This window comes from Fusarium oxysporum, genomic scaffold, assembly GCF_000149955.1.
Source record: "Fusarium oxysporum f. sp. lycopersici 4287 supercont2.34 genomic scaffold, whole genome shotgun sequence".
NCBI lineage: Eukaryota > Fungi > Ascomycota > Sordariomycetes > Hypocreales > Nectriaceae > Fusarium > Fusarium oxysporum.
This window is the reverse complement of record NW_017264846.1, coordinates 53,223-77,462: the sequence shown is the minus strand read 5'-3', so window position 1 is coordinate 77,462 and position 24,240 is coordinate 53,223. Positions and strand designations below refer to the sequence as shown.

Below are 24,240 nucleotides of genomic sequence, written 5' to 3'. Positions count from 1 at the left end.
CGCAATGCTTCTTCCTTTTTCAAAAATGCAAGGATAGCACCATGATGCCATTTTCCTTTGCGCGAGAGTGGGCTTGCTTGACTGGTGCAAGCTTTCAACGATAGCTCCAAATACGCTTCTGTCAGATCGTTCTTCGGATGACTAACGAATGAGAATCCGTGTGTCGTATTCGAGATGTCGTCTTTCACATAAGAAAGGTCACAGGGAGGTTTCCATCCATACATCAATTGCCCAGAAAGAGTTTCCGCCCGCTCTAAAAGCGTCATTGGGAGACGTCGGAACTGTTCCATATGGACCGAGATTTCGTCTTTGTATGACACAGTCTGGCTATCATCGCTCCATCTGAGAAGGAACGCGGGCGTCTCTGAGCCAGCTATTGCCCTTCCGTATGCGAGGAGCGAGAAGAGTTCTTCGAATGGCGACTGTGATCCGAGAACTAGGTATTCCAGCCTTGTTTTCTGTAGCAGTAGAACCTGGCCTGTCCGAGGACGTCGTGTGATTCCAAGGGTAGCATAACCTCGTGCTGGTAAGGCATACTCAAGGAACAGAAGTCGTTGAATGTATATCAATGCCGCAAGGTTAGACGTATACGACCTGGCCGGGAGAAAGCTGTTGAGATCGGCTGTGAATCCAAGAATCCCACTAAAATATACCAACAGGGTCGACGCCGGTCGCCCATCTATGACTTCTTCGGTACTGAACTCCATAATCAGTCCGAATAGCAGTTCCAACACTTCTTCGACCAATGGTTATGTCATCCCATCCGATTCTCCTAGCGTACGAGTCTCCACTTTGTGATCGTCAATGTCGTCTTGCTCAAGTGTTTCGTCATCTTCGTATTCACTATTTCCATCATCCACGTCGTCGTTTTCCGAGCCCTCAAACCCCAATGTGGCATCACTTTCATATCCACTCGAGATTTTGTCGTCATTGTGCCTCTCTTCATCATTGCTCTCTTCATCTAACTCATCTTCAATGTCAGTCGTGGTAGATGACTTGATTAATGTCCAGAAGCCCTCAACCGAGGTGTTACACTGCTTCCAAATCTCGTGGTTCCACAATGCCGATATTAGACGAATATGTGCTTTCTTGAGCCGTATGCCGGCTTGACGCCGTCGGATGTCTGCAGGTAGGTTGAAGGCTCGAAAGACCATGGCAATAAACCTTTTAAGCACTCGAATGTACTGCTTCCTGCTAGCGGCCTTCCCCACAAAAGTGAAGGGCTTGGCGTAGCAGACGTGGGGTCGTACGCTACGTAGCCAACATAACAGGCTCCTGCTTGTTGTCCGCGCCGTCTGCTCGCAGCGGTCCATCACGGCGTCTACCGCAGCGATGAGATTAGCGATTCTGCTTTCATCACCAGCAGAACTGATTATCTGCCGTTCGGATCCGATATAACTAGACAGGCCCATGTTTGCTGCCAATACCAGTCCTTGGCGTGAAGTCGTAGACGATGGCACAACAGTTAGATTTTTAAGTAGGTTTCGGTCAAACCCACGGAATGTTTGCTCCCAGCCGGTCCTCTCAAGCCAGGGAATGTTGTGTTTTGGGGACCGCTGTTCATGCCAGTTCCATCCGGTAGGTCCATTTCTTTTAAGAGTCTCTGTCTTCCCTGCTCTCGCTCAAAGATGTCCTTGAGATGGTCGTGAGCTTCCTTACCACCGACTGGTCTGACTGAGGACCCGCCGTATTCAACAATCCAGTAACGTCCTCCAGGAGGACTCTTGGTCCACGCTTGCAAGAACGCAGGCTCGTACATGGCTTTTCTTCGGACCCCTAGTCGAAGCCTCTCCTCCTCATGGTTTGAGGCCACATGACGAGAGATCACTTGGGAGCTCGCCGCGCGCTCAGTACAGAATTTGCATATATATCCATGAACGAGACACAAGTCCGGATCGTAGGGTAAGCCGTCCTTTCGAACACGAGCTTCAGATGGATCCCGTAATTCTTGGGTGCTGGCGCTCAAGAAACGGGTTAATTGACGGCGGTCCGCAGCAGTCACTTTGTGTTTTCTCCGAAGATGCTCGCTAACTTGAGCCGGATCAGAAGCGAGAGCGAAGCGACAAGTATCGTGGCAGCATATGAGAACTCGAGCACGAGATTCGATGGATAGCTTCAGTCGAGAGAGCAGCGTATCATCAGCCATTATGGCTTCTATGTCAAGTGCACAACCAGTACAGTATTGCAGAATCGCGGTATCGAAGTGGCCAAGGACTGTCAGGCGAGTTGCGCGAGTGATTATCAGCTTGGGGTTTCCTCCTGTGATAGGGAAAGTTGGAAAGGGGGACATGCCACCAGATCATCCTTATTACAGTCATTACAATTAAGTTTTCAGGCGCACCCCCTACAGCATAGAAGACAGGGAACTCAGCTTTTGTATCACAATGATTGGTGGAGTGAGGAGAGTGCACGGACCAGGATTTCTTGTATTCGAACCCAGGCACAAGAGGTTGGAAAAGAGTGGTGCACGGGCCACAAAAACTTGTAATGAATGTCATTACCAGTGGTAATTGGTACAGTAGGCTAGGCGGCGCGCGATCAGTCGTTCTAGTCCCTTACCAAGACAGGAGAGCAGTGAGATGGGTCGCCATGCTCGTGGTTCGGTAAGGTCTCTCCGTCCCGGTTTCGCGATCATGACCACCTCCGCCTCCTTGAATGGTTTTGGATGATGGCCTATGGTAAGGCATCTTTCGAAGAGACGACGGACGTGTGTACCGATAATATGCCATACTGCTTCAAGAAGTTTGACTGTGATGTTGTCTGACCCTGGGGATGTATTGCCTGTGTAACAAGTCGCATATTGCGCCTCCTCCAGAGAGATTTCTGGAGAGAATGGGATCGATCTAGGTGGGAATACTGGCGTCCATGCGTTTGCGATGTCGTCCTCCGCAGTTCTTCGTTCAAGGGTAGCCTGTCGGAGTGCGTTGGCTTTACCCATCTGGCTTTCGTACACGACGTTATCGACCTGTAGAGGTGGCGGCTGGAAGGCTCCTGGGAACTTTAGCCACCGGACAGCTTTGAAAACATCGCTACTGCTGGAGAAGCCATCGATGAGGTTACGCCAATAGCGCCTCTTGGCCCGACGGACCACACGATGAAAGCCTCTTTTGGCGATCTGAACATCCTGGTTGAAGCCGAGCAGGTAGCTTCTTCTGATGGCTCGAAAAGCAGCCGCGGCGTCGGTTTGAGAGTAGACTGTTTGTTTGTTTTTTTTGTTTGTTTGTATATTTTTCGTCTGGGTGGCTGTAACGAAGCCAGATCTCCTACTGGAGCAAAAGACGTGCTGAGCTAGCTAGGTACAGGGAAACCCCGCTTCCTTCACCATCCAGCATACCAATGGCACAAAAGGTGCTGTATTTCTCAAGCCCGTCACCCGTCAGCGGGTTCGGGGGCAATCTACTGTCGAGCTTTTTCCACCGACCAGAATTCTCTCACGCATCACTACATCTGCTGACGCAGTCCACAATCTCCAGTAACCAAGTTGTAGCTCGTAGTCGACTGTCGTGGCGGCAGGGAAAAACCTTGGGAAGGAATCAGAGGCCGGCGGTGCGGCTTGCCTTCAAAGGGGAAAAACCCATCGCAATCGGCGTCGTTGATCGGGAGGATGTCGCTACCGATGCCACGGGCACCGTCCTCCGATATCTAAGGCGTTCTGGTTCTGAGGTGCCGCCATTAGATCCGACAAAGGTGTTGTCAGAGAAGGTGAACTCTCCAAAATTCCTTCTCTGAAAACTGCTGTTAGGGAGCCGATGGCGTCCCCGCAGTATTGTGTGGCCGAGTAGCCCGTAGAAAATCCCGCTCCTAACAGTGCACTAACAGTGCGTGCCAAGAAAGAATTTTTACAGGGGAGAGTTGTTGAGAGTAGACTTCCATCTGCAAATATCTAGTGTAGGGTAGTGGTTCGGGAAGATCTGGATTTTCCCTCGAGATTAGGCGATCACATGATGCATATGTCAATTATTTCAACTTTAGAAATGTGTGATTTGATTTGATTGAAAGGAAGAATTCGATGATTTGATTGATTTGATTGGGGTGATTGATTGATTGAGTTGAGATACGATGAGCGCTGAGAGTATGGGAGCCTATCTTTATCCAAACCTCGACTTAAACTCGACCCGATAGCTCAAGGAGGTGCCAAAATATCGAGGCTAACTCCATCCTCACTCGCAATCTCAATAGAAGAACTGTCTCTTCTCCCCCCATCGTCTGCGCCTGTCAGACGACAACGATCCCCGCCATCTCCGCCATCCCCGTCTTCCCCGTCTTCTTGAAACTCCACTGCGTTTCCAACAAAAGAAGGAATCAACACCCTCGGCATTGTCTCAACAGGTGGGGGCAACGGAATAATGTTCTTCCTATTAATCCAATCTGGCGTGCAGAGTATTTTCTCGTCCACCATCCTATACAACTGAGTGGCCCTCAACCCTGCGCAGAGGGCAGCATACGTCACGGACGCGCGTCTTCGATTAGTGGTAGGCGCTTTTAAAACCATTTTCCTCACCAGTGGGAGCATTGCAGCAAGGAATGTGACAGCAAGACATGTCACGGGTATAGCAATGAGGGAGGAATAAGATATCGCTGTGACATCACCCGTCAACATGACAAAGTCCGCAGACCCGGGAAAGAGGTCACCGTTCGCGGATTCGAGGATGTTGCTCATTCCTGCTTGTGGGCCCAAAAGTGCAGTCTCGCGGAATACTTCACGGGAGTTAAGATAAGCTGCGAGGACCAGCCTGTCAAGGTCGTCTTTTAGCGTCGAGGACGCACAGTCCAGGAGTCCTGTCCACCCAATACCAGCGACAGATTTAAGGGCCGCAGGTCCAGCTGATAGGATTATTTTAGTAAGTACGGGAATGGAGAATTTGCCCATGACAATTATGCGCAGGCCCTTGGGGAGAGGCGTTTTTTTGATGCCGTCTACAGATGTACAGGTTTTGTGTAGGCAGAGGAGGGATTCTTCCCAGCAGGACATGGCTGGGCGACCGGATTTGACGCGGTATCCCAAGAACCCCTCAGTTTCTGAATTGAACGGCTCGGTAAGGTACCATGGATCTGTACTGGCCGTGATACTCCCGGCGTGTGCGAGTTGGGGGATCAGGGCAAATGAGCGGTTCGTGATCGTCAGGTCCTCGTCCGAGGGGTGGTATTCAATTCCCATGCTTGGCTGGGTCCACAACGCGGTCATGTTGTCGGTTGGGTCTAACAGGATTGGCTCCACGGGGTCGAGGTCGAATGGAACGTATCCGTTAAACCGCGCTGGGTCTGCAATGTCTGGGACAGGACGGAGCCAATTATATTCGGTAATGCAGGATCCCTGGACTTTATGCGAGAACTCCAAAGGGGCTTGCAACCCGAACTCCCTTGCAGTGATGGTGTACCGGTAATCGTACCGCTGCCGTGGGTGGGTCGCATTGCTACCCGGCAATGTCGTCTTCACTGTATCGACGTTCTTCCTCGCAGTCACGTCCTTAAACGCCTCTGTGCTCCCTAGTGCACGCAATATGGCGGGGGCGTTCAGCCGATCGATGCGGATGCTTGATGACGATGCGATGTCTTCGAGCTCGGGGAGGAAGACGGATTTTGGGTGGACTGGCGCAGCAGGGCCAAGGGACATGGCGTTGGGAATGAATATCGATGCGGCAATTCCGCCGAAAGCGATGATCACGGAGAGGAGGAAGAGGATGATGCCGTGGAATTTCTCTGGTCGGGACACTCGCCCGTTTCCGCCGTTAATGGTGGCCTGACAGAGGAAGGCCCCCATCGTGGTTATGGCTGTCCAGGGGTTGCTCGAGTTCCAGAAGGCGACTAAAGCGACATAGCGTGCGCGACCCGCATCAGCGTCCCGGAGCGCGTGGAAGAGGAGAACAAGGTTGGCCAAGAACTGCCATAGGCTCGCGAAGATGATTTGGATGAGGATGGAGTAGGCGGCGATGAGGATGGGGAAGTTGGAGGATTTTATGGAGATGGCCGGGACGCCGCCGGCTTTCGTGGGTAGAGTGAAGAGGGTGCCGAGGCTGTAGGTGTTTGAGGGGGGGTTAGTGTAGACGTCCATGAGCTTTATGTTTTCTATGAACGCGATGAAGCAACGCAGGAAGTTTATCGGCGAGGAAGACTATTTGGACGAGGACGGAGGATTTATGGCGATGGCCGGGACGCCTCCGGTCTTGGTTTGGTGGGGGGCGGGAAGGGAGCTGGTGTGGACGCCCATGAGCTTTAGGTTACCTATGAACCAGATGAAGCGACTAATCGACAGGGAAAGACCAGTCCTAGCCTCATCCCTCAGGCCCTGCGGGCCGGAGGCTATGATAAGGCAGAGACCCTTTGTTAAGGCGAGAGGGCGCCTCTTTTTAAGCCGCCGGAATCAATCACCACCAGAGCGTTTGAGCAGCCCGTCAGCCGCTGGCCAGCAGCTCCCAAATCAGGCCTAAGGCTTGCCGTTTTGAGCTATGCACGGTCTCTTTTTGCTGGTCTGCACAGGCATCTAATCTCCACGGTGAGAAGCCTCAAAAGCCCCTTCAGCCCATCAGAAGCAACAAAATTGTGTCGCATAATGTACACTAACCACATGAGATATTCAGCCGGCTAGTTGCCCTAAGCTGGCGATGGAACTGGCCCGACCTGGCATCTGGACAGCTGCCGTTTGTGGGATAGTGCATATCATAATTGTTGGGAGAAGGCTATGATGATGGGAAATATTTACTGGATTGACTATAAACTGTGTATCTACGGAGTGACTAGTTGAAGCGCTTTGGGTGCTCTATCTATATGATAAAGAGTGGCCTTATTCCCATAGCAATCGCAGGCGACAGTACGGAGTAGGCAGCTGGGTGGTAGTAATGGATTAGTGTGATATCGATGTGATAGTGGCACATCTGCCCTCCTGTGCAAGGATTAGTCAAACACGACAGAAGGGCTCAGGCAGGAAGCGTTGGCTCAAACTAGATGGACGCGGGGTCATGCTGTTCTCTATCTATATGCCTGGTATCCCGCAAGTGCCTCGTTATTATTAACTGACGAATTCTTGAATAATTATGAGCCCAACCGTTGGCATAATGAATCCGACAGGGTCTGTGTCGACTGCGTTGATGCTCTGTTTTCAGTGCCGCGGCAAGTGTATCCACCTCCGCAACCACGTGTGAATATTAATAAGAGAACAGTGAATTGGGTGGGTACATGAGAGAGCTGGTTGAAGCACAATTAACCGAATATATCGCGCGGATGTTAGCGTGCGGCTGGGGGCTACAAATATCGTGGGATTCGGAGAAAGCCTTGGGGTTTTCGCGCTATGAGCGGGAGCTGAATATCTGTCTCAGCCACAACTGAGGATGTTGAAAAGGCCGGAACACCGTAGTATGAAACATAGGACTAGGCTAGGGAACATAGCTGAGCCTAGAGCCGAGCCTAGTCAGCCCTCGATAACGCCTTATGAAAAAGTGAAAAAGTGAAGAAGGCAGCTGAGCCTACTGTGGTATTTCGACGAAATACAACAAATCTGGCCCGTGCACGTTGCCGGGTCGTCCGGGCGGTCAATAGGCGGACAGGTACCCGTCCTTCTAAAATGGGGAAAAAAGTGGAAAACGGGGACGACTGCATTTTTAACTACACGCGAAGGGATCAGAAGAATCATCGTTGTTTGGGAGAAAATTCGTGGTGGAGACTGCCCGTCATGGCGGACCCAATAGGGGCCGAGCCTTTGGCGTCGGACTCGTCATTATATGAAACCCCCGCAACTGGGCGCCGGAGAACTTGAAGCCAGACCGGCGATGTGAAACGAAGCACAATTGTGATGGAGCAGAGATCCAATAGGTTCGGAGATACCGTAGGCTCCTGAAAGCGACTGCTAAGAGACGAGGCATCATATTGCAGAGTTTGGGAGAGAGGATCCTCGACAGTACTGCTTACTGAAAGAGTAGCGGCAGTGGCAGCAGCAGCGATGGAAGGGCAATGCTGCAGAAGGCGCTGGATCTCCTGCGCGTGAGTCGCGCAGGGGAGACCAAGAGGCTGCAGGAAGCGCTGAGTGGAACAGATAGAGATGTCCAGGGAACTTAAGGAAGCTATTGCAAAGCAGGAAGAGACAGTGCACGAGATGAGCAAGCAGATGGTGGAGATCAAGGAACAGATGACCGAGGAACTGCAGCGCGTCCGCGAGCAGCTCGAAACTATCACCACGAATGCATTGGACGGACCTCAACGATCATATGCTGACGTCACACGACTGACACCGTTCTTACCCCACAACGATTCGAGGACCTTAGCCGCTCCGCCGAACCCCACAGACATGCTTTACTGCACGATTGACGTTTCAAGACTAGGAAAAGATGAGACTAGGCTCTCAGCCGGGACGATCCGAGCGACAGTGGAGAACGAAGTCCGCTCCGAACTGGATAATCCCACGTGGCGATGCCGAGCGGTGACTAGGGACCCAAAGAATCCCCACCGCATCAGGATCACCTGCAGGGACGAGAGCGAGCATGAGATTGTGAAACGCGCAGCGGAAACAAAACTGGCCCCAGGAGCCCGGATCCTACGAGACGACCTGTACCCTATCAGAGTGGATAATACCAGCCGTATTGCGGTGCTAAACGAGAGGAACGAAGTTCGAACTGAGATCACCGAGATGCTCGGCCGAGAAAATGACACCGATGTCGCAAAGGTAGCATGGCTCAGCAAGAGAGACGTCCCCAAGGCGTACGGCTCGGTTGGTGTATACCTTAAAAAACGTTCAGAAGCTAGTCTATTTATTAACGAAGGATTCTTTGTTTGGCTGGAGGAGAATCCGGTACTACAAAGGGCGTTTGAACCGTCGTGACCGCCCCAAGCAATGTTACAATTGCCAACAGATCACGAGCCATAAGGCCTACCAATGCGACAGACCACAAGTCTGTGGCAGATGCGCGCAAGAAGGCCATCACCACAGTGCATGCACAGAAACGCTTCCGAAATGTATCCCATGCGGCGGCCCCCACGAGTCATACAGCAGAAACTGTCGGAAGCTCTATCCATCGCAGCATGAATAGCATATTCCGATTGTTTCAACTGAATGTCAGAAAGCAAGGACCGGTACATGATAGTTTAATGAACGACAAGGACATTAAGGATGCAACCGTATTAGCCATCCAAGAACCCCAAGCACGGAGGATTCAGGGTAGGCTATTAACAATACCGATGGGGCACCACAAATGGGTCAAGATGGTGCCTACGACAGAGAGGGAAGGTAGATGGGTGATTCGGAGTATGCTTTGGGTGAACAAGGAGGTGGAAGCCGAGCAGGTGCCGATAGACTCCCCAGACGTGACGGCAGCGGTTGTTCGGCTGCCAGATCGTCTGGTCTTCACGGCGTCTATCTACGTGCCGGGGGGGGACGGCCAAGCTCTACAAGACATATGCGCTAAGCTTCGTAAAGCTATTAAAGAGGTGAGACAGAGATCGGGGAGAGCGGTAGATCTGGTCATTGCTGGCGACTTTAACCGCCACGACCAGATGTGGGGCGGAGACGATATATCAGTGGAGAGACAGGGCGAGGCGGATCCGATCATTGACTTGATGAACGATTTCATGCTTAGGAACCTCCTTCGCCGGGGCACAAAGACATGGCAAAGCGGAGACTACGAAACAACCATTGACTTGGTTCTGGCGTCCGAGGAGCTTGCGGACACAAACATCAAATGCGCGATACATGGTACGGAGCACGGGTCGGACCATCGCACGATAGAGACGGTGTTCGACATTTCAGTCCCGGTACCGAAACAGGAAGAAAGACTTCTGTTCAAGAATGCATCCTGGAAGGAGATCAATAGTAGGATTGTGGAGACGCTGAGAGTTAGGCCAGTGGGAAGCACGGTGCAGCAGAAAACGGACAGGTTGATGTCGGCTGTGCTAGAAGCAGTCCGAGCACTGACACCCAGAGCCAAACCGTCGCCATACGCAAAGCGGTGGTGGACCCATGACCTCACACAGCTGCGGCATATATACACATACTGGAGAAATCGAGCTCGAGCCGTAAGGCGTGCGGGGCAGGATGCTAAAGGTCTGGAAAATACGGCAAAGGCTGCGGCGAAGCAGTATCACGATGCCATCCGACAACGCAAGAACAATCATTGGAAGGAGTTTCTGGCGGATAACGATAATATCTGGAAAGCAGCCAAGTACATGAAGTCTGGGGATGAGGCAGCTTTTGGGAAAGTACCGCAGCTCGTCAAAGCAGACGGAACAGCAACAACGAGCCATAAAGAGCAAGCCGAAGAACTGCTAGCCAAGTTCTTCCCGCCATTGCCAGACACTATCGAAGACGAAGGACCGCGACAACAGAGAGCCCCAGTAACGATGCCCGACCTGACTTTGGAAGAAGTGGAACGTCAACTGTGGGCGACAAAATCATGGAAGGCACCAGGAGAAGATGGACTACCAGCGATCGTCTGGAAGCAAGTCTGGCCGTCAGTGAAACACGACGTCCTCGCCATCTTTCAGGCATCACTGGAGGAAGGCGTGATACCAGACCAGTGGAGACATGCTCGAATCATCCCACTCAAGAAGCCAGGTAAAGATGATTACACGATTGCGAAAGCGTGGAGACCAATCTCGCTTCTCGCTACGCTGGGTAAGGTGTTAGAGTCGGTAGTTGCTGAGAGGATCTCCCACGCGGTAGAGACTTACGGACTTCTCCCGACCAACCATTTCGGTGCACGGAAGCAACGATCAGCGGAGCAAGCCCTCGTACTTCTACAAGAGCACATCTTCTCGGCTTGGCGTTCACGCCATGTCGTGAGCCTCGTCAGTTTCGACGTGAAAGGCGCATACAATGGTGTGTGCAAAGAGAGGTTGCTGCAGCGGATGAAGGCGAGAGGGATCCCCGAGGGTCTCTTGCGCTGGATCGATGCCTTTTGTTCAGAGCGGACTGCAACCATTGTAATTAATGGCCAAAGTTCTGAAAGCCGACCTCTACCACAAGCAGGACTTCCGCAGGGTTCGCCCCTATCGCCGATACTGTTTCTATTCTTCAATGCAGATCTAGTGCAAACTCAGATCGATAAGAATGGTGGGGCTATTGCATTTGTCGATGACTACACTGCGTGGGTATCGGGACCGACAGCCCAGAGCAACCGGAGAGGAATACAAGCAATAATTGACAAAGCTCTCGACTGGGAGAGACGCAGCGGCGCGACATTTGAGGCGGAAAAGACGGCGATCATACATTTCACCAGGTACACAGGCAGAGTAGACTCAGAACCATTTACTATTAAGGGTGAGAGAGTCTTTCCGAAGGATCAGGTCAAGATCTTGGGGGTCATCATGGACTCACGGCTTCACTACAAGCAACACATCGCAAGGGCAGCAACGAAGGGTTTAGGAGCTGCGATGGAACTGAAACGGCTGAAGGGAATGGCTCCCTCGACAACGAGGCAGCTTTTTACAGCCATGGTAGCCCCTGTGGTGGACTATGCCTCCAACGTCTGGATGCATGCGTGCAAAACAGCATCGGCGTATGCGATCCATCGAGTACAAAGGATAGGAGCACAAGCAACCATAGGATCCTTTACAAGTGTGGCGACAGGAGTGGCCGAAGCTGAAGCCCACATAGCGCCCATCCAAGAAAGGTTCTGGAGACGAGCAAGCAAGCTATGGGTAGACATACACACGCTGCCGCGGACCAACCCGATCCGGAATCTCCTACGAGGAATCAAAGCCTTCAGACGCTTCATATCTCCACTCAGGCGTATCGCGGATATATGCAGAGAGTTACCGAAGGATACCATGGAAGTCATTCAGCCATTCACCCTCGCTCCGTGGGAGGCACGCCTACAAGCCATACTGGATAGTCAAGGAGAGGAAGAAGAAAACAAGATCAAAGAGTTAGCCAAAGCAGGATGGGCGGTCAGGATAGCGACAAGCAGCTCCGCGCGAAATGATCTGGTCGGCATGGGAGGAACTACCAGAATCCCTATATCCGTAACAAGAACCGGCAAGATCAGCGAAACCTTTTCGGCCACCCTGGGTACGAGGGAAGAACACAACCCCTACACAGCCGAACTAGCAGCGATTGCTCATGGCCTCGGCTGTCTGCCAGAGATGAAGTATCGAGTTATTGTGATCTTGACGAGTAACAGATCTGCAGCCCAGGCTATAGGTAACCCACGCCAGCAGTCAGGCCAAGGGCACATCCGAGAGATATATGATGCTGTAGAGAAGCTCCGAGGAAACGGCAACAGAGTCAATATCATCTGGCTATCCTCTAATAGTGAGCTCAACATTCAAAAGACAGCCAAGATGTCGGCCCGTCATGCAACGGAGCCGTACATGACGCCGCAGAGAGGAATGACCAAAGCGAAGACTACAATTCTCAATCGAGCGAGGGCAGATCTACGAACGGAAAGGAAGCTACCAGATGGAGTTGGCAGGCATTCTAGGAAGGTCGACTCAGCTCTGCCCGGTAAACATACCCGCCTGCTATACGACCAATTATCATGGAAGGAAGCCAGCGTGCTGGCGCAGCTTAGAACCGGAATGGCGCGACTGAACGGCTATCTATATCAGATCTGGGCAGCACCGACGGATGAGTGCCCATGTAGGCGGGCAAAGGAAACGGTAGAGCATTTCCTCTTTCGATGCGTTAAATGGACGACACAACGCAAAGAGATGTTTCAGAGTATAAATGAGAAACGCGGCAACCTCTCCTTTCATCTGGGAGGTAAGGCAGCATCAGACGGTCAGGAATGGAAGCCAGACATGGACGCGGTGCGGGCCACGATCAGGTTCGCGATCGCTACAGGTCGCTTGGAACGGAGATGACGGGAACACTACTAACCTAGTAACATTTTATCAACACTAACCGATAACCTATGACGCCCTCAAATAGTCAACAGCAGGCACCGCTTCAGCCGCCGAAGATAGGAAACTGAACACTTGGAGGAATTGGGCTTCAAGTTGACCTGCTACTACTAACAATCACGAGGACTAAGAAGAAAAGCAATGACTAGACTGGAAGGAACAAGGTGAGAATTGTATGGGCTTGGCGAGAGCAAGGCAATAACTAGCGAAGTGTATGTACCTTTAGCTTCAGAGCCCATTAGGCGTTGGCCTACCGGGCGTAATAGACTTGTATTGTATACTTATCAGGCCCCAGACAGGAAACAAACACCACGTAGAAAGGCCTTGATCGACCGAGATGGCCGCAGACGACTCGTACACGGCCGCAGACGAGCGTGCCCGTGCCGCCCGGAGGGCGGGCCTTCAGGCGAAGAAGGACGAACAGCCGGCGAACACGGCACGGAGTTATGCTGCGAAGTAGCGGGAGTGGAAGGCGCGTTCCCCCGGCCGCCGCCCTCTCTTTTCCCCTTTGCCCTTGTCTCTTTTTTTTACGTAGAGTCCCATGGGCGGCTAACAGACGAGAACTTATAGGCCTGGTGCCGTACGCCTCGGGCTGCGGCAGACGGCTCACTTTATAGCTGGCCCGACGGCGAGCTCGTAACCCCAGACAAGCTAGCAGCGTGGCTCAAAGAGGATATCCTCTTACGACGCGTTGCCCCGCCGCAAAAGAAACCACGGGCACGGGGTAAGGGCAAGGGCAAAGGAAAGGCTGTACAGTTACGGCGGCAGCTCGAACAGGAGCAGCTCGAGGCCGCGGCCCTGGCAGAGGCCGAAAGCCTAGCCGAAGCCCTAGAGGTCCCCCTGGCCGAGGCCGCCGAGCTGCTTGCAGACGACCGCGAGGGCTACGTGCCACCCACGGCCCTTGCGCCGGCTGCAGCAGACCTTGCCGAAGGATCTCTGCTTACGAGGGGCACTATCGACGCCTATATCGCGGCCGTTATCGAGCTCTGGCGGCTCCAGGTAGCCCACGGCAACGCAAACACGGAAAATCCCCGGGGCGCCGCCGTACGAGGCTTCCTTGAGCAACGCGGCCGGCAGCGGGGGAAGCACGACCGCGCCTCCTTTAAAGACCGCGGGACTGACGGGATCCAGGCCGGCTATTCACCCGACGAATGGCTCCGGGTCCAGGATCTCCTTCTCAGCGGGGCCGCATACATGCCGCAAAACCTCCGTACGCGAGTTGACCTCCTATTCGGCCACTACTACCTCTTACGGGGGGAAAACCGCCGTAAGATGGAGCTTGCAGACCTGTCTCTACTCGACTATCCGTCTTCAGAAGGCCCGACCCCCTGTGGCTGCCTCGTTACCCTTTTGCAAGACGGTAAGCTAAACAAGACGGCAAAGAAAGAGTTCATGGGTGCCCTCCGGCATAAGGACCCCTTGTTCTGTACGCAAGGGGCCTTAGCACAGCTCTTCTTCTGGCGCTGGCACGTCGCCGGCGAGCCGTCCCCGTCTTTCCGGCGCCGCCAGGACTGGTATCGGATCAAGGTTCTTGTCGGACGGGACCGCGAGCAGGAGCTCTCGTACCCGACGCAGCTACAAGAGACCTGGCGTATCTTCGGTGCTGCTGGCCTTATGGCGTCAAAGAAGACGCACCTCCCGCGCAGGGTAGGCGCCCAGGACGCGGAGACTCACGGCACGTCACTCGCCCAGATCTCGCAGGCCGGCCGCTGGAACCAGAGCGTGCTCTGCCAGGCCTATCTTACGCATCTACCGCGCCAGTTCATGCGTATTGTCGCCGGCTTCTCGGCGTCACCCGGGGACTACTTCCTCGCGCGTGCGGCCCACGAGCCCCCGTACGTCTTACAAAAGCAGCTCTGGCCGTGGATCGAGGAGTGGGAGCCTCGCTTTGAGGCTCGCGCGCGCCGGCAATGCTGGGCAGAAGGTGGCCTCGACGACGACGACCTAGCCGCCGACGGCTTCCTTAAGCTTATGCGGCGCCTGCGTATAGTACTGTTACAGGACCTGGCTGTATTGCAGCCTCGCTATCCGTCGCTACCCTTCTTCGCCTACGCCCCTTTTAACGGGCCCGAATGGGATGAGTTCGCCGTCGCCGTTCGCTCTGACGCGGTAGGGGCTACGGAACCGTTAAGCCTGCTCGTACAACGCGCGTTGCCAGAGCTTAGCGGTGTGTTAGAGAGCACACGCGAAGCCGTCTTACAGAATAGCCAGCGGCTGGCCATCCGGCTAGAGGCCCGGCTAGAAGGAATTCAGGGCGGCCTCGATGCCCTCCTCCAAGGCAAGGTCCCTGTCACCTTTACCGGCCACTTTGGAGCCGGGCCAGCAGTGTCGCTGGCGCCGGCGCCGGCGCCGTCGACAGCCCCTACCTTGAACTTCAATACGGCTCCGGCTCCGGCTCCAGAGCCTCCAGTACCAGGTATGCCCGTCGTTGCAGCCCTGGCCAAGGTCTTTACAGTGTGGGATGTCTGGAAGGAATGGGAGGAAGGGATTGCAGGTCAGCCGGCCGTACGGGTGCTAGAAGAGACGTGAGGAAGCCGCTGGCGCCCGGGGAATGGGATCAGGGTGCAGTTCTGTCGCCGGAAGGTGATCTGGGACGAGCTCTTGGCCCGCACGGCGTCCGGCAAGAGCGAGGAGGAGGCAGTTGCAGAGCTAGAGCTCTTACGCGCTGGCCGGAGCTTGAACCGGCTCGTCGACGAGCTCAAACAGCGCCGCCAGCGGGGCCAGGGCCAGGGCCGGATACGGGTACAGGTAGGGACCCCCGTGCCCGATGACCCAGGCCCGGGACCAAGGCCGACTCGGGGCCAGGGCCATCGGGGGCGCTGGGCTCGGCTAGGGAGGAGGCGGACCGCCCCTCGTCGACGGTAAGCTGGCCGTCAGGTAGGATCTTTATATATTTATAGCGGTAACTAGTCCGTATCTATCTATCTATCTAGAAGGCGTATTTTTTTATTAAACTTTTTTTTTTTTTTTTTTTTTTTCTTTTTAAAAAAAAAAAAAAAAAAAAAAAAAATATTAAGGAGCAGCAGGATCAGCGCATTGCTATGTCGTAGTCCTTGCAGCGAAGCCTGGCCCCCCAGCCGCTGCACACGCAAATATCTCAGCGCCCGCTCGTCAATACAGCGTCGCTCTTGAACCAAACGGACCGCCAGAGCGTAGCAATCCTCCAGCCCTGGAATTGCATCGATTTGGCTCCTAACCGTCGAGATATTCGCGTGCGCGGCGCCGGGCACTTATCAGATGGTAGTTGTGTAATCACATACGATTTCCCGAAATTACTCCGCAAAACGACCCCACGATAAGTTCTGCTTATCATGTACGTTATTTCTTTACAGTTATACTTAATATATGAAATAACGTATATGATAAGCGAGTTGTCACGGGTCAGGCTCGGGAATACAGGTGAACAGGGAACGCTTTAGGCGGATAGGTTCTATTGCTACGGATAGGCACTGCCGGCAGGTCAGGCTCTATTGACAAGACGTAGCTCGAGGAGCTACGTTCGGGAGCTATCTGGCGGTCGGTCAAGATCTTCTGCGATAACGTATCGCCACGTGACTGAGATCCACTTGGCCTATCGGTCTAGGGTAACCTGGTCTGGTCTTACGCTGTGACATTAGGATTAATAATAACTTTATATAACATTACCTCTATATAATTACATTTAGTATATAAACACATTCATTTAGCACTAAATAGAACTTATCTTATTAACTATTAATATAACTTCTTTACCTTAATAAGCTTAATACACACTATTAACTATTAAGAGATATAACTTTAAGTACTGCTCAGTATAACACCTTATGCAATCTGCAAATACAAACTGAATATAGATTAATTTTCCTATTTCAAACTAAAAACTGTTATATATTATATAATATAAATATATCTAAAGAGAAAAAAAGTCAAACTGCTACACTTATTAAGGGCTTCAATTAGAGCAACTAAAGTTAAGAAGCTTAAGAAGGCTATTAAAGCCAGTCAGTTACAATAAAAGGAGGCATTAGACTGTTTAGAGATATCAGCAGTGTGTGACGGTTGGGTTCCCGAACAGGTAAACTAGTCCGTACTAGGTTTATGTTGGCAGATAACGTAGGGCGTGATGCTGAGCGATGCGAAATGTCACGTTTCTTAATGATCAAGTAATGCGGTTTAGGCTTATTGATGTAAAGATGCTTTATTGATAGCTGGTGAGCTAAGTCCTATGAAAGTGCTAATGAATGTGTTCTATATACTAGTGATGGTTGTATATGAGCGACGCGACACGAGGTCGCTGTCGGTCCTGGAGCGCCGTCGTTCCTATACTTGTCGGTCCTTGCCTGGTTGGTTGGTTACGGTGGAGCGTTTGTGGGGTACACGTGACGTAACCGCTGGGGTCGTAACACAGTGTAATGTAGTGATTTATCACTTAAGGAAAAACTTCAACAACAGCGAGAACGAAATTTTTGAAAACAACAGCTATTTACAGCGCCGCAACACCGCTCCGAAAGGTGAATTGGATAGCCCAGTGTCGGTCGCATTGCCCAGTGCGACTCAGGCATCATGGCGACCCCGTGGCCCCAGGACGAAATCTGGCCCACTGATTACCGAGAGCACGCCACAAATTTGAGCAAATATCTGTCAAACATTACGTGTATTCGGTTCATTGATGTGAATTGGTGTATTCATGTTGTGTTCTGTTGAAATCTACCCCTTGGAGGTTTTACCATTTCGGCTGTAATCTTAAAGTATCCCTGCTTGCACGTGAGACCCCAGCACCTGTTCAACACACCCCCCCAGACTGGCCATCGTGGCTCAGTCTGTGCAGTCCGTATTCCTATTGTCAGGTTGGCCATCCTTCCGATCCCTTATTCGGCTCATCCATCAAGCTGTTCCTCTGCTCTGACAAAGTCCTCCGCAGTGAGCTCCTTGAACCTTCTCTCTTGAATCTTATCGTTAATATCCACTAGGCCAACCTGCATGACGAACTTCTGGAACTGCTGAGCGGGTAATGCCTTCGTGAGGCCGTCCGCAATCATCTCGGTGGTGGGACTATGCCGGACCGAGATCCGGTTAGCGAGTGCTTCCTGGCGTAGCCAGTGGTTATGGATGTCGACGTGTCGAAGTTTGGTCTGCAGGAGCGCCACGTCGGAATTAATAAGCCGAATGGTCTGCGCGTTATCGCACTGAATGATGATGCTTCTGTTGTCAAGGGTCACGCCGAGCTCGGTGATTAATCTGGAGATGAACATGGACTCCTTCGCAGCCTGCGCAAGTGCCAGCAACTCCGCCTCTGTTGTAGAGGTAGTCACGGTGTCCTGCTTGTTGGCGCGCCATCCAATAGTCCCTCCAAATAGCTTCATCACGTAGGCTTGCGAGCTCTTCCGATCGATTGTGTTGTCGGCAAAGGAAGCGTCACTGTACACATCAAAAGTGTCTGTTCCGCCGAGTTGTAGTGCAAGTGCCCTGGTGTTTTGCAGATACCGGAATAGGTGGTCCAAGGCCTCATGGTGATCATCGCTCGGGTTCATGTTGAATCGACAAAGTCGAGAAACAGCAAAGGCAATATCGGGTCGAGTGATTACTGCCAGGTAGAGCACTGATCCGGTCTTGCGTTGATACTGCTGTATTGACGCTGTTGATGCGCGCTCTTCGTTCGGAAGAAGTTCTTTCGTGGTCATTGGAGTGAGGGAAGGCTTTCCCCCTTGAATCCTAAAATGACTAGTGATCTTATCCACGAATGACGATTGCGACAGCCAAATCAGACGTTGGTTTCGGTCGCGAATAATCTCAATTCCAAGAAACCACTGTAGCATATCTCCTCCAGAGAGTTGGTACTTTTCTCGAAGCTTGCCTATCGTCCATTCGACCGATCTTTGATTGGTCTTCTCGTAGGCAACAATGAGGTCGTCCACATAGAAGAATATCAATATTCCTCCTTTCGAGAGACAGCATGGCTCGTGAGGTACAGACTTGAACCCAATGTTCGTAAGGGTGGTGGTTAGTTCCTTTTGCCAAAGTAATGGTGACTGGCGCAAGCCGTATAGTGCTTTCTGAAGTTTGAGGATCAGGCCAGGCTTCCGGTAGCCTCCGGGCATCCGCATATAGACGTCCTGTTTCAGTTCAGCATTGACAAAGGCGTTGACGACATCATACTGGAGAAGTTCTAAATCAAAGCGAGCAGCTATAGCCATGAGTGTTCGGAAAGATCTGCCGGCAAGTGTGGATGCATAGGTATCCTCGTGTGTCGACTTGGCCTGTTGATCGCCTCGTACAACGAGCCGGGCCTTGCACTTGGTGAACCATCCGTGCTTGTCGAACTTGTATACATAAACCCACATGCAGTCCAGGAGTTCCTTGCCTGCGGCTTCTTCTCTCTGAACCTCACGCCAGGAGCGCATTTCTTTATGGCTTTCAAGATGAGTCTTTTCTGCCTCGCGGAATAGGTCACCTAGTGGATGGTTCTTGAGGTCTTTATGCCTTTTTGGCAATATTGGCATGTCTCGCCGGTGTATTCGGCGTTGGCCGTCACCTAAATCTGTCAGCTTTGCAGATTGTGTTTTGCGATTGGGAGAATCCATCAGCTTAGTAGATTCCCCTCGACTTCCCGTAAACTGAGGTTCTCCGCTATCAGGGTGGCAGCTGGCCGAGCTCGCCTGCTTCTCGAGCTTCCGCTTACTCACCACCTTGCCATTCCAGGTCCCTTTCACAGATGCGAGTCGACCGGCATTAAATGCGGCCTCCCAGTAACTGCTCGGAGTTGAAATGACTCGAGGGGCTCCATTTGCGCCGTCTCGTCCCGGGGAAGTGCCAGCGCTAGGTGGGACATGCACCATCTTGGCAGCTCGTAACTGAGGGGGGTTTTCCCCCTCCTTCCTCACGGGAGGTTCTCTGATAGTAGCGACCAGAAGGGCAGCAGGCCGTAGAGGGCAAGTCTCCGGGGTCAGGTAGGGAGTGAATCGAGCGGTCGTGTAGGGGTGATCAGTCCCGTCAGGCTCTTCTCGATTGCGATCTCCTACGACTAGTGTCCTGCCAGTCTCACCCTGCGTAATCGTGAGATCACGTTCAAACCCTCTATGTGGATAACTTGCAGCCTCCCGCTCAAACGCTAGTCCTTCAGGCAAGGCGCTTAATTCCTCGTCTTCTTCTTGGGTAGAAGCATCCAGATTGATGCTAGATCCCTGTGGGACCTCTGCATCAGTGAGATGCTGAATAAGTTCTTCCTCGTTTAGTTCTTTTAAATCATCCTTGAGGTGTTGGACATCCCCAGAGAACGTCTCCTTCTCGTTGAAGATCACGTCTCTAGTGGAGATGACCTTGTTGGTCAACGGATTCCAGACCCTGTAGATGTTTGTCGAGTTATACCCGACCAGGTATCCTATCCACCCTCGGGGATTGAGTCGTTGTCGCCGATTCTTCTTTTTCAAAGCATCGGTCGTCATCGCAAAGGCTTTACAGCCATACACGCGTAGGTGTGTTTGATCGGGCTTACGCTCCGTGACAACCACGCCGTCCCTAAAGGCAAAGTAAGTGTAGAAACGCTCATATGGCGTCTTCCAATTGTAGATATACTTGGGTGTCCTATTGTATAGGTATACGGCAGCGCGCCAGATCTCAACCCAAAGGAACGAAGGCAGCTTTGCTCCAGCTCTCATTGCACGAGCTTTCTCCTTGATCACACCCCCCGAGCGCTCTGCGCCGCCATTTTGACTTTGGGCATATGGCGCGGAGGGCTCTAGGCGCATCCCGTTTTTGATACTGAGGAAGTCACTTACCTGGTGACTATCCGGGATCTCGTTATCACACTCGATGACTTCGGGCCTACACTGGAGTTGTCGCTCTAGTGTTCTGAGTAGATGCTCAAGTGCACCGATAAGCGTTGGTGCAGTTCGATCGGGAAGATAATAGTCCCAGATATAGCCAGAGTAACGGTCGGTGACCAGCATAGCTGAAGTGTAGCCTGGATCCCCACTCATGTCGTGGAAATCAATAGCGAGTCGGATCCCAGCCTTCTCGGGTGGAACTCGTCTTTGTCGACGGACTTGGCGCTTCACCTTCGCCATTCCACAAGCATCACACTCAGCCGTGGAGATCCCTCTGATCTTCACCCCCCGACATTGGCCCACGAGGTGCTTGAGTGCTTCAGGCCCTGGGTGTCCAAGTCGAAGGTGCCAAAAGGTTTCGTCTCCACTGCGAGGAGGGCGTTTAGTCCACGAATCATACTGTTTCCGTTTGGCTAGGAATGCCGCTGCCGTTGTTGATTTGTCGATATACTCCAGTACGTACTGGTCGAAATGATCCGTCAATGTGCAGAGGATTGAATCATCTTTCCTGCGGATTTGGTTGTTATTCCCTTTGGTATCCCAGTAGTAGCCCCTTTTCCGCAACTGGCGGTATGACACAATATTGCATGCAAAGTTTACGCAATGAGCTACATCTCGCAATCTGAGAAGAGAGGGTCCTTGAGGTCCTTGAACGCGAATATCCACGTTCCCGTACCCGTGAATGGCCACTGGTGACTCCCCTGCGTAGACGAAGTCTCCAGACGGTGCCGGTCGGTAGTTGAGGAACCTGCACACTTCATTGAAGATATGGATTGTCGATCCAGAGTCAAGGATGGCAGAATGTCTGAGAGGGTAGGGGGCACAGTTGAAGGCTGCGATAAAGTTATGCGTCACTAGGTAGGTTGCCTTGACGTGTGCCATACCCCGCCCAAGTCACTCGTCCTGAGTGGTTCTGTCTCTACTTTTGGACAATCGTTTGACTTCCTCCACCAAACCAGTATCGTTCTTGAGACGGTCATTTATTAATCGTTGTATCGCTTGGTTGGGCTCCCATCCTTCGGCTTTCTGGGCTGGGAATAAGTACCAGCAGCCTTTCCAGTCATGGAAACCTAAACATCCTCGACAAGTAGGGCCATCCGGGTTCGGATTGACGGTCGTCTCTGCTCGTTTTCGTTTTGTTGATACTCCTCTTCCGCCGCCTCGTGCTCTACGCCCACGGCCTTGGCCTCGCGTATCTCGATGTGCATAGGATGTTTCGTCCGTCGCCCAATCTGAGGCGTCTCCTTGGACTTCAATAGTGTCATTATCGCGGTCTGTGATTGCAGGTCTGTCGTTCCTGGATGCAGCGCCGTATGTGGCTGCGAATGCGCCTCTCTTGATTCCTGACGGCCTTCCGCTAGCGTTGGCCATTTTGGCTTCGTATCGAATGTCGGCAGCGACCTCTCGATAGTTGAGGGAATTATTGAGGATTTGAGGACGTCGGTGTTGTCGGAAAGTAGATGCCCAGCTGGGGAGAACATGGTACATTGCTCGGTTCAGGTCTTCCGCCCAGCATTGCGCGTCGAGGGCATCAGGGACTTTCTTGCTGATCGCTTCGGCCATCGTCGTCTCCCACTCCGTGACCCACTCGTTGAGTTTGTTGATCTTCGGGGCTGTATGTACGGCTTTGTGGTACTTGTCGCGCGCTTCGGGTCGAAGGCGTTCGTTGTATACCACTCCAGATCTTCGTAGCTCCTGATACCACTTGTCTAATCGGTCTCCCGTGACGCAGGATGTTTTCTGATACGTGGCCGAGACCGTCTTGAGGACAAACTCGACCAGCTTCTGCTCCTGTTTCTTCGTCTCTCTATACGCCGTTTCTTTCAGAGAGTAGATCCTGATATCATGCTCGTATTCCGCTCTTCCTTCAGACGTCAACTCTCCGATTCGCCGGGGCGGTACGTAATCTGAGCCGGGCGTCATTGTGCCACTATCGGGATCGTCCGGATCTGCTTGTCTGGGGTAGTCTCGGATTTCTGGAAGTTCTGGTCGCTGAGGCCATCGGATGCGATCGGTCGGATCAATATACTGCCACAGGTCGTAGGCGTGCGCCAGTTTCTTGAATTCGTTGGACCAGGAGTCCCAATCCTCCGGAGACGCGTAGCTAATGATCCTCTCGGCGTGTTTGGCCGACATGGTGATAGAATGAACCGAAGGTCGTATGCATTTGGGTGCGCGGGTCGCTGAGATGCAATTGAGACTCTTAATTGTTAGACATTACGTGTATTCGGTTCATTGATGTGAATTGGTGTGTATTCATGTTGTGTTCTGTTGAAATCTACCCCTTAGAGGTTTTACCATTTCGGCTGTAATCTTAAAGTATCCCTGCTTGCACGTGAGACCCCAGCACCTGTTCAACAGTTACGGGCTAGAAGCGCCGTAATTCACTTTCTCATGAAAATTGGCTTGAACTTGAATTGACCGCCGCACTGGGTGCATCACACCACCGGCACGAGAACACAGAGGTACCATGTTGCCGGGACTTTGAGTTCCCTACCGTTACATAATGGTCTGGACCCGATATTAACGGATCGAATTTTTAACCTTACAATCGAGCACATCACGACAGATAGCATCGCGGATCGACTCAGATAACTAACGACAACGATTTCGACGACCTCCTTAGCTGCCATTTAACAAAAATTGTTATAGAGACCCGGTCTGTATTCCGTACCAACTTCACTCGCTTAGTGTCAGACAATTGGCTCTACAGGGATCTGAGATGGCATCAGGAAATTAATGAGGATTAACGTGTATGATAAGCGAGTGGGCCAGACAAGCGAGTGAGCCACTATACTGTATAGTATAAAAAACAGCCTACCCTATAGAGTTCTAACTCATAAATAAAATAGCTAAAAATCTTAAAAGAATATTTTTATACTTAGTATAGTTAATTATATGAATTGATATTTTTAACAGATTTTTATCTATTTTATTTTCTATATAAAACCTTAAAATACAGTGTATTTCACAGTGTAAATAGACTTTACTAGATAACTTTATAAAGAAAATAGTTATAATTTGTATAAAAGTAATATATAAAGATATAGTAGTTAAATATATTATATTATTTTTTTTTTAGCTATTTTAAAGTTAAATTGACCTTTTAAGAAAAGTTTAAAAAAGGGCTTTTAAGGTGAGAAATGTAGTGGCTCACTCGCTTGTCTGGCTCACTCGCTTATCATATACGTTATCTGAGGAACAAAATCTTAATGACAGGATGCACTGAGTCGTGCAGCTCTTTATACACAATTGAAAGCGTTGCCTGTTCTAGGCAGTAGCAGCTGCCACCCCGAGGTCATGGCCCGCAGCCATCACCGGCCCCGCACATGGCAGCGACCGTTTATTGACCAGCAGAAACCTCTCATCTCTATTCTCTATTCTCTCCTTCATTTTTCCCTATCATTTATCCTCCCCGTCTCCATTTCCTCTCTAGGGCCTTCCCTTGGCTAACCAAATCCTACCTTACAACCTGATGCGGAATAATGACGTGCGGTAAAATCATTTTCAGTAGCCTCCAAAAGCCAATCCTTTCATACAGCGATACAATTCGCAATCCCATTCATACAATTATTCCCCCAGATCTCAACACTCTCGCCCACAAGCCCACAGT

General features: G+C 51.7%; 3 protein-coding genes across 3 annotated transcripts; 1 reads left to right on the top strand and 2 right to left on the bottom strand.

Moving 5' to 3' along the window:
• Window positions 1-749: 749 nt before the first annotated feature.
• Window positions 750-1,759, bottom strand: FOXG_16319 (uncharacterized protein; the record flags this gene model as incomplete). The annotated part of the gene is made up of 2 exons (XM_018396365.1): window positions 750-1,376; window positions 1,499-1,759. The coding sequence occupies 2 exons, from the start codon at window positions 1,757-1,759 to the stop codon at window positions 750-752; spliced, it is 888 nt and encodes a 295-aa protein (XP_018256959.1).
• A 738-nt stretch (window positions 1,760-2,497) lies between these two features.
• Window positions 2,498-6,052, bottom strand: FOXG_16318 (uncharacterized protein; the record flags this gene model as incomplete). Its single annotated transcript, XM_018396364.1, has 2 exons — window positions 2,498-3,195; window positions 4,165-6,052. 2 exons carry the CDS (start codon window positions 6,050-6,052, stop codon window positions 2,498-2,500), a joined length of 2,586 nt encoding a protein of 861 aa, XP_018256958.1.
• Window positions 6,053-13,104: 7,052 nt separating this feature from the next.
• On the top strand, window positions 13,105-15,772 carry FOXG_16317 (uncharacterized protein). The gene is made up of 2 exons (XM_018396363.1): window positions 13,105-13,297; window positions 13,396-15,772. The coding sequence occupies exon 2, from the start codon at window positions 14,020-14,022 to the stop codon at window positions 15,352-15,354; it is 1,335 nt and encodes a 444-aa protein (XP_018256957.1). The 5' UTR covers window positions 13,105-13,297; window positions 13,396-14,019; the 3' UTR covers window positions 15,355-15,772.
• Window positions 15,773-24,240: the final 8,468 nt, after the last annotated feature.

Bases quoted from the DNA above. Each gene is read 5' to 3' on its own strand.
- FOXG_16317 (XM_018396363.1), top strand. From the start codon at position 14,020: ATGCCGCAAAACCTCCGTACGCGAGTTGACCTCCTATTCGGCCACTAC.